The sequence below is a fragment of the Gossypium hirsutum genome, chromosome D13 (genome assembly GCF_007990345.1).
Source record: "Gossypium hirsutum isolate 1008001.06 chromosome D13, Gossypium_hirsutum_v2.1, whole genome shotgun sequence".
In the NCBI taxonomy this organism is placed as follows: domain Eukaryota; kingdom Viridiplantae; phylum Streptophyta; class Magnoliopsida; order Malvales; family Malvaceae; genus Gossypium; species Gossypium hirsutum.
Window position 1 is genome coordinate 46,924,566 of NC_053449.1, and position 10,577 is coordinate 46,935,142.

At 31.4% G+C, this 10,577-nt stretch overlaps 1 protein-coding gene across 10 annotated transcripts; it reads right to left on the reverse strand.

Annotated features, from left to right (window-relative positions):
* Positions 1 to 414: 414 nt before the first annotated feature.
* LOC107920220 (phosphatidylinositol/phosphatidylcholine transfer protein SFH13) lies at positions 415 to 5,886 on the reverse strand. 10 transcript variants are annotated; one of them, XM_016849804.2, is made up of 15 exons: positions 5,423 to 5,886; positions 4,783 to 4,871; positions 4,387 to 4,690; positions 4,175 to 4,274; positions 3,695 to 3,961; positions 3,137 to 3,214; positions 2,955 to 3,059; positions 2,820 to 2,869; positions 2,632 to 2,731; positions 2,395 to 2,493; positions 2,208 to 2,315; positions 1,957 to 2,122; positions 1,411 to 1,802; positions 1,237 to 1,311; positions 415 to 876 (listed from the first exon to the last, which is right to left on the reverse strand). In XM_016849804.2, exons 2-15 carry the CDS (start codon positions 4,787 to 4,789, stop codon positions 856 to 858), a joined length of 1,872 nt encoding a protein of 623 aa, XP_016705293.1. In that variant the 5' UTR covers positions 4,790 to 4,871; positions 5,423 to 5,886; the 3' UTR covers positions 415 to 855. The 10 variants fall into 10 exon arrangements, with proteins under 10 accessions (XP_016705293.1, XP_040964899.1, XP_040964907.1 ...); XM_041108965.1 differs by having other exon boundaries at positions 2,208 to 2,324; positions 5,423 to 5,840; XM_041108973.1 differs by having other exon boundaries at positions 1,377 to 1,802; positions 2,208 to 2,324; positions 5,423 to 5,840.
* Positions 5,887 to 10,577: the final 4,691 nt, after the last annotated feature.

Consider the following 10,577-nt stretch of genomic DNA (forward strand, 5'->3'; position numbering starts at 1 on the left):
CTCCAACACCTTAGCCTCCCTACCATGAAGTGATTTTAGTTTCTATCATTAATAACCTCAATAGAAAACATGAACAAGAAAAACCCACCATTCTTTCATTTCATTTTGAACAGTTACATAATGAGTTTTACTATTAAAATCTTAGAAAACACTTGTTTTATTATTTATTTTATGACTATATATCATTACCATCAATGAAATGGATGCATGATAGGGAATGATTGATTTGACTGATAGTTGAACAAAATTCAGTGCATCTCAGCGCTCGTGCTGCTTATTTGAGACCACGTCTTCTTTTTGTCAACTCCACATTCTCCCCCCATGAAAGCATCATTGGTGGGTGGGTGGCATCAAATTGGACAAATGGAAGATCTATGTTAACCTACACACACATTCTGTACATACACACTTATATGTTCCCTTGGACTTTTGTATTAATTGTGGCCGTCTCACCGGAAGATGGACTTCAAAATTTCGTTTTACAACTTTAGTGTGTACAGTTAAAGCAGGACATGGTAATATTCATTCCAATACAATGAAAATTGAAAAGGAATGTAATTTGCAAGAAAATCTCACTGATACATACACATAGATGTATTCTCTCTACATACACAGTTTCAAAGCTGTGTGCTTTGGAAAAATCCGTACACCTCAACTGTAACTTCAGTCATGGTACTGTAGGTGATTAAAAGGAGATGAAGAAGCTAAAAAGGAAAAAAAGGTCCATCCCCTATGCTTCATCATCAACTGCGTGGTGCCACAAGCAAAGCTGGCCCCGGATGATCAACTTTGTCAGCGTCAACCTTCTACTCCTAGAGCCTCCTCCCAACAATATCGGTCAATCTCTCCAAAAATTCAACAAAACAATCTTCGTCGCTGCAACAACAACCAACAAGTATGCCAGCATCCATCACTCCTTGATTCGACTAAACAGTGACTTGAGATAAATTTCTATACAATTAATCTGCATTTCCCTCTTTAGAGGCTACACCCCACATTACATTTCATAAAACCTGGTGAAACTTCTTTTTCGTATGCAGATTAAGCAGATGGTTGCCTTGATTAGGTCTTAAATTCCTTTTCATTTGGTGTGAAATTATCAATCAATGGCATCTTTTATTAGCTACCAGTAACCCCTTTCTTTCTGCTGCTCCTATCAGATTGACATAGCACTAAAACACATGCAATCTTCTAAACACTAGAATAGGATCAAGCCTTACGGAGAACAGAACTTACATGATATTCAGACGCCCGTATATTATCCAGAAACTCTGAAATCTCAATTTGCCGCATTACTGTACCATGTAAAACCTGTAAAATGACACAACATTGTCAAAATATCTGTCAACATTAAAATCAAAATCAGGTCTCTGTACCTGACTTCTCTAAATGAACCAAGTTGAGCCATACTCGCTTAGTTTTGTCGAGATCATACTCAACACATTTGATTCGGTCCAGAGATTCCATCAACATTTTCTCCTTTTCTAATGGAATACCAGCAGGCTTGTTGCAGAGTTCCTCAAATGCTTTCTCTAGTTTCTGGAGACGCTCTATACAAGGACGGACATGGTCTTCTTCATTAACAGCTTCTGGCACTGTTACATTTGAATGGCTATTTGTGCTGGATCCAATCACATTTGAAGGATGTATATTGTTTGGTCTTCTCCATGATTCCAATCGAACAGTACGAATAAAAGCAGCCAATCTAACCAATAAAGCTATTAGCAATTTTGCAAAAGACTGAATATTCCTTCTCCCAAACTTTTCCTTGACGTTGTCTATCCAATTGGTGATTGGAGTTCCTGAAATTTGATGTCAATTTAGAAAACAAATCTAAAGGGTAGGGAATTAGGACAAAAGCTTCCATCAACTACATGGTTAACTATCTACATTCTATGTTAAACCAGATAACTAACAGGAAACTGGTTATTGAGATGAAATAGCATTTTAAAATACCTTGGGAATAAAAAGATGCTCTTTGATGAGATTGGCTATCTGCATTACTACAACTAGGCAACTGATCTGGTGAATATAGGAGTCCTTGGTCACTTTTTATAGTTTTTTCAATCATAGGGAAACCATCATTGCAACTATAATAAGCATTTGGATCTGACACCCTCACCTGCATTCACAATCAATCTTATTAAGAGGGTCAGAAACTCACATCAGTTACCAATAAAACAGAATTCCCTACTTTTGCAACTCACGTCTTCGCGAACTGGTGCCAAACAAGGAAATGCAGAGCTCCTCCGTTCAGTTGGAGAACACTGGTCATCGATCTCTGACTCTGCTGCTGATGTGTCACTAGTCATTCCCTGACAGAGCTTGTGTTGAAACATAAGCATCAAAAGATATAACCACCTAACATTATTGTCCTGAATGATTGCAACTTACCTTTAGTGGCCGTATCTGAACATAAGATTCATAGTTATGCTGGTCATTTGATACTCTGGTAATTTGCCTAACAAATGTTCTCTCTGCATTATGTACAAGCTATCAATGGAAACACATGTTAGTCTCCAGGTAAAAGCCGTATAAAACAAAAAATCACATCTAACAACCACTCCACATGTAAGGAAATAAAAAAAGGAAACATCATATTACAGGTACTTTGATTAAGGGGATGGCTACCTTCATTATCTCTGGATCATTCCATGGACCTTTGTTGGATCTAAGACACCCTCCATCTGTAGAGCAAGTGCATGACCCTCCTAAGAAATCTGGCAACTGACTGAAAGAGGAGAAGAATAAGCAAGGACTTAGGAGGGATCACAAGGTGAACTCTCGCAAGGGCAAGAATGAACAGGTAATTAACAGACCTAGAATCAATGCTCTCCAGTAGCCTACCAAGAGATTTGGGCTCCAAAACCTGAAATTAGTAAATAGAACATTGAATAACCACAGAGCAGGAGAAAGGGAATCAAAAGAAGAATGCCCAAAGCCATATCCTTTACATTTATCTTCCCAATTGTCTTTGCATCGAGGAACTTCTGAGCAGCAGGCCAAAGCATCTTTTTGAATCCAGGACCAGCATTGACTATGTACATTCTGTGTAATGTCTGTAAAGCCATATAAAAAAGAATTACATTCCAATTAGCAACAGAAAGTAAAAACATGAATGGATAAGATCAGATACCTCAGGGTAATAACTGTTGTCTATTTTAGTCATGGCAGCCAAAAGATTTGCAGCAGTCCTGCTAAAGTTCTTCATGCCCTACATTCAAAATAACATTCAATTGCTGACTATAAATCTACCATTAGGCTGCTCTAAAGGAAACAATAAACATCAATCACTTGGAAAACAAAATTTAACCATCAATATAATTCTACCATTAGGACCATTAGGCTGCTGGAAAGGGGGGGGTGTTAGGCTGCTATAAAGAAAAGAAAGTAACTATCCTAGAGGAAGGAAGTATTGCAACATTCCATAGAAGATGTGACAGGCTATATTGCACACTCCATTAGGAAATCTGCTTCAAGTCATCGGTGAAATGGGGCCATAGCAAGGATTAAGGTAAAAGGAAGCTTTTGTATTTAGTTCTAGTCTAAACCTACGTATAAAAGACAATTGTTAAGTAGAATGACAATGCAAAATTTTCTAAAAGGTACAAGACTAACAACGTTCTGCCGTAATGGCATGAACAATGCTGTCAAATCTCAATTTGTTGAAGGGCACAAGATAAAAGGCAAATACCAGTCCTTGTACATCCAATACAGTAGTTGTTGAACAGATTTGTCGCTTTGCGGCAATTGAACAAGCAGGGAATTTCTCCGATAGAGCTCTCTCGAACTCTTGGACATGGTACTTCAAATATCGGTCTATGGTGGTGATTTTCATAAGCCTACTTGGATGGGCTTTTCCTAACCGCTCAATATAAACAGGTCTCCCTTCCTTGTCCACTCCATGGTACCCCTGGGGATAGTATTGCAATACTTCTTCTAGCTCTTCAAACTCAAAATCCTGTTGATAGCCAAAAGGTTAAACTTGTATGATAAAAAGATACATCAAAACAAAAACCTGGCCCTTAATCTTGAAAGCAAACAAAATATTTAAGGGTGCCTGAAAACTGTTTGGCTTAATCAAAAGTGATGCAACTCATTTGAGGTTTTATTTGTTAACTCTTCTCCAGTGAAAAGGCAATGAAAGAGATACAACAAAGTCTACATTTCTCACCTCCAAAATGGTATCTGTTCCAAACTCTTTCCTCCATTTAAGCATTTCTTCCCACATCTGGATTGTTTTTTCAATGTTAAACTCTCTAGCTTTCAAGAATCTACAAGTTTAAAGAGTAGTAGTACTTCTCAGCATACATTAGTAAGGCAGATATAATGTGAAACATTGAACAAATTAGAGCTTGTCCACTGTGTTTGAAAGCAACAACTGACCTCAACAAAGTATGATAATCATCATGCCTAGGAGGTAACAAATCCTTATGAAGAAGCTTTTGACGCAATTCATGAACAGCACCCTCCTCTTTTGCATCCCTGACATCCTCAATGGATACAGAAGGGGCCCTGTAATCGATTTTCTTTTTCCCTCTTTTCTTAAGAGAATGAGTGAACTTGTTGGACGCATTTATGGCCTTCTTTTTCAGATTCCCAATTTTGGATCTCCTTCTCTCATCCTCAGAGTTATCAAAATCAGACCTTCTATCTCTGCTTTCATCATTTGCCCCAATTTCTTCCACCCCTTTATTTTTTTTCCAATACAATAAATTAAACAGGACATAAATGCATTTCATAATAAAACTAAAAAACACAGAGTAGAATTAATTAATATACCTGACATCTCTGGCAACTCAAAAGGAAAAGGCTTTGATCTTTTAAAGCTATTAGTACTGTTGAATAGAATGTAAAAAACCCATCATGATCTGCACATTGTTGAAAACAATTAGAAAACAAAAGCTAATGAATCATTTGATGTAAAGAAGCAATGACTACAAAAAAAATCAGCAAAATTTATGCAAAAAGTAAACCTAAAATGAAATTTAGAGTTGAGACATGACAGGAAATAATGAAGAGATGATCAGATCTGGACAAAATATTGAATAAGCTTTTTTTTTTCTCTCAGTTATCATTAATCTTGCTCCATGACTGTTGAAGGTATAAAACAATAAATAAAATAAAACCCAATTCCCCAAAAATTTAAAACCTCTACCCTTTAAAGTTAAACCCAAATAAAAACCCCAAAACGAAGGCGTCAAATTTCAGTGAAAGTAGAATAATGGAGTTAGTGAAAGAAAAACCGTTAAGAAATGAGAGTAAAAGCGCAGTTAAAGCTATTAAAAGAAGAAGACGCCCGCAACGCATTCAAAAACTCTCACAAATACAATGCTTGATTATTTACTATATCAATTGTACGGATCTCCACAATCCTCCATTTCCACCATTAAGAAGCAAGAGAAAGAAAAAGAAAACGCACCCACAGATAAAGGACTCCAGAGAGCGAAGGTGGGAATCTATCAATCAAACCACAACCGCACCGAATCTCTCGAGAATAGGAGAGAGAACCCAAGAAAATAAACACACACCATAAAAGTAAAAGAAGAAACTTTGTGGGAAATGTGGAGGAATTTCTGGAAAAAAATGGTAGTAGCGATATAAAAATTAAGGAAAAAAATGTTTTTGAAAGATCTGATCTGATTTTTATCCTTTTTTTGTTCTTTTAAATCTCTTCTATGTTTTTTCTACACAAATAAATCAAAGAAAAAATGAAACTCTTCCATGAAAAGCAAAAGCAGCAAATGAAGGTTCCAGCAAGTGAAAAAGAAATAGCTTCAGCTTAAGCCTTAATCTCTGCTTTTCTTTTCTTTTTGCTTGTGAGCTGGGCTTTGCAACTGTACACGTAGCACTTTCTTGTTTTATTTCTTATTTATTATTAAAATAGTATAAATAAGTGGTTTCCCAAATCATAATAAAAGTTATATTTTTATTTGGGATTATAATAAATGCTGACCACTAGTTTTAGTTAGTTAATAATTATTTAGTAACGTCCTAGTAATTAGTATTGATACCTTGTTTAAAGTTATCTATTGGCTTAATCACGAGAGCTAGGTAAGATGATAAGGGTTTTTTTATCCTAACTAATGTTAAGTGTTCGATCTTCATCCTGGGTATAGAACAACTTTAAAACTTGTGGCCAGCATCTACTTTCTTAATGGACCCACAGAATGCGAAGAATAAAAGATGTTTTACTAATAAATGTTTGTGTAATAATAAGACACGTTAATCTTTAAAAAGGAAACACAGGTATGAACTTGATATTATTGGAAGAAACATTTAACAACCTCGAACATGTAATATAAAATGGACATGAAAAACATCAAATATAAATATATATTTTGTTGCTTTAATTTTTTTATTTTTAGTGCGAAAATATGAGTAAAATAAAAGAAATTTTTGAAAAACTTTGAAAAAGAAACTTTTTCCTCAAATCTTTTTATTAAAAAAAATAAACAAAATGCCTTACTCAAATATTTCATGCTTTCAATTTTAATTTAAGATGTAAAACTGTAGTATTATGATTAAAGAAGTACATAAAAAACAAGATTTGTCGTGTCAACATCATGACGACTGATTGATATCATTTATGGTTACATTACCAAAGTAATGGTAAATAACGAAAACCATTAATCAAAGGGCTTAATTAGATACGTTTTTTCATGATGAATTTTATTTTATTTGGAAAAAATATATCGTCTTTTTTAACCATTATTTTTAGAAAGTAGGAATAATGTCTAAACTACACATGAACTTTAATTTTGTATAATTTTATACATTAAATATTAATTTGATTCAATTTTCACAAATCACTAACACAATTATCGATATAATAACAATATTTTATGTTAATATATCGCATACGCAAATAATTATATTTATTTAATATAAAAAATTTGATGCATTTATTTCATGTGCACAATTGACTCAATATTAAAGTTTCATGTATACAGTTGAATTGCAATTAAAGTATCATGTGTATAATTACACCAAATCAGAATTCATACATCAAATTGCATGTTGAATCAAAGTTAATGTATAATTTTTATATTTATCTCCTACAAATTATGGCATAAATTTAATTAATATTTAAAAATAATAAATAAATGAGACATGTCACAATTTTTTGAATTAGAGTGTAAAGTGATAAATTAAAATTTTAAATATTAAAAAATTAGGTGTTGAATTTTTAGTGTTAATTTTTATAAGTGTTGAATTTATAATATATTTTTTTGTTAAATTGTAAAATATAAGTACTAAATACAACTATGTTTGATAAAAATAATTTTTTTTAATATTTATTTCTTAATTTTTTTAATCTTATTAATATAAATTTTATATTATTTTGAATAGTTTTGGGTAAAAGATATTGTAATCTTAATATATATATATTAGAAAAATATAAGTTATTTTATTTTTTAATAAAATAAAATCAACTTAATATTTGTTTACTCATATTTTAGTATGTGAGTTAGCAATAAACTAATTCAATTGATAATTTTAGCAAAGAGAAGCTTTTTTTTTTTTGAAAATGTCTTATTTTTTACAAAAGTTTTTATTTATCTTTCTAATTTCAAGTTCAAATTTGTACTAATTGTTTTTTATTTTATATCTAACTATTGTAATACATACATGCTAAAGGGGTATATAAGCCCTTGAACTTTGGCAAAAAAATCAATTAAGCCCCTCAGTAAAAAAACGCACTCAATGAAGGCCTCAAACTCTCAAATTGCATTAATTAAGCTCTCTGACCAACATTTTTCATATTTGATCGTTACAGCACTAACATGGTTGTTAACAACGCTAATGTGGCGTTCCATGTCAATAGAAGTTGTTGATGTCCGTATCAGCAAAAAGTAAAAAAATTAAAAGAAATTTTGAATATTTTACTAGAATGAACCTAGACATGTGATTGTCCAGATTCATTCATTTCAAAGCTTAAACTTTTTAAAAATTAAAAAAAAGCTATTTTTTAAAACATAATTAAAATTTATAAAATTTAAAATGTTCAAAAAATTAAAAATTAATAAAAACCATTTCAAAATTAAATCCAAAATAAATCTAGGTTATCTAAGTATAATGTAAATCTGGACAATTATATGTCCAGATTCATTTAAAACGATTTTTCTAAATTATATAAAATTTAAAAAATAAAAATTAATTTTCCTTAAAAATATGATACATGTATCAATATGTTAATTCTATTAATACCTTTTAGTCTATATAAAAATAAATAAATAAATTTTAGAAAATAAATAAATTTAAATTTTATTAATCGTGCATGTAAGATTTTTTTTTAAATGTGAATATATCCAATTATTTGAATATGTTAGGCCATGTCAGCTCTTTAACAGTCAAAGACGGAAACATTGGTCAAAGGTTTAATTGATGCAAATTGAGAATTTGAGGACTTAATTGAGTGCCTTTTTGGCCGAGGGGCTTAATTGATTTTTTCATCAAAGTTTAGGGGCTTATATAGCCTTTCAGCCAATACATATGTAATAAATAAGTTTTTTTTATGTTATTACATTAGTAACCAAACGAGACATAAGTGATAAGTAGCTATCTAACTACTTATATTATTTAACATTTTTTATTGAAAATTTTATATTAAGTAAAAAATTAAAATAATTATTAAATATATTTGAATTATTAAATGTTGAGAATTTTCATTTTTAATAAAATGATAAATTTTAATTATTTATCAAGATTAAGCACATCCTAAATGAATAAAAATTATTCTAATTAAAAAACCAAACAAATCCACCGTGGCAAGGGTTGAATTTAATATAAAGACGAATGGTGAAAGATGAAGAAGGTGGAAAAAAGTAGTTGTCAGAATCAGATAATTGAATCAAAAATAAAAAATTGAATCGATCAAAATCGATTATTATAAAATTAATTTTCATTTTTATAACCTACTGATTTGATTTTTACTGCAATGGAGAGAAGTCCAAGTTTGGGGGTATAAATTAAATAAAGAGCATGACAAAATTGAGAGTAGCAACCCAACAACTAACGTCCAAATTACCGTCGGTCACCATTTCTGGATTCCTTACATACATATCAACTCCTTTAAGCATCCGCCATTTATACACCCATTGCCCATTACCACACCTCCATATGTTTTTGGTACGAACCGCAAACATACATACAGCAACTGCCCTTTCATCTTTTATCATCAAAGTTGTGCTTCAAATACCAACACTCCTTAGGTTTACAAACACAAGTTTGATGTTGTTTATGTGAGATTTCGAGTTTGTATATTGTAGATAGAGAAAATAAGGTTGAAAGAGTTATTTCTGTTTACGGATTTAATCCAATCAAATTTAACTTTAATTTTAATTTAAGTTTAATATGATTATCGAATATTAAAAAGAAAAAGAGAGAAGAAAAAATAGTGCTTCAAATTATAGGGCACGTTTCCATCCATTGGTTTTAAGCCAACACGACAATCAAAGCTAAGTTATCCCAAAATTCAAAGTTGTTTGAATCGAATCGGATCGATTGATTGAATTAATTGGGCCGAAAATTGATCGGATATCAATTCGGAGAAGGACATTGAATCAGTTGAATGGAGAATTGTTACATATAGATTGAACGATGCAAAAAATTAGCTCAGTCGGATTTTTTTATATTTTTTAATTTAATTGGACTAACCAATTGATTCAATCAAACTGATTGGACCGACAAACTAACAATCTTACCTATTCAACCACCAATCTGATTCGAAAATATTGCTGGAATCAGATCTAATTGTTAATTCAGATATGGGCAACATTAGTTATTTGGAACTATTTTTTTTTATTCAAAATTTAACACCACTTTAGCTTAATTTAGCATTTATTCTCAAAAGTATTTTTGGGTCAAAAATCACTTTTTGAGCAAAATTAAAATTTTATGTTTTTGGCTAAAAAATTGCTTTTACAAAATATTTTTTGTCCCAAAAGCACATTTGAAAAGCTCAAAAACATTTTATTTAACAATGTTTTTATCTCAAATGTACTTTTTAAAAGCAATACTAAACATTTTGTGAAATTATTTTCTAAATTTATAAAAGTTATAATTAATAAATTATGTTTCAAAAATGTATGATGATTTTGGAGGATAGGGTAGGTTGTACTTCATTGCATTAGCCCCTCATAACTAAAATCATTGGCACCCATAATAAAGTAGCTGAAATAGTTCAATTATTTTGGACCCTTCCACACATAAAGTTGTTTCGGAAAATCAACTAAATAAAGCTAAATCTCTACTTTTTCTCTAAGATTTTGCATTATTTGACTTCCACTACATGCCATTTCATCAATGCATTATTTTATATTAGTATTAAAATGTAATTTCAAAGAGTTTATTGTTCACTAATCTCCATGCATGCGCATTCATTTATATTATTAGTGGAGTAAAAAGATGCCATTTGTTTTTAAGGGTGTATTAAAATAATTAATTTTTTTTTAAATATTCACATCTTCCTAAACTCACTTCTAACTGTGGATAGAATAGAGTTGTCTATGGGTTGGATTGGGTCTGGTCGGGTTCAAACAAAATTTTAAGCTCGATTAATAAGCCTCAAGCCT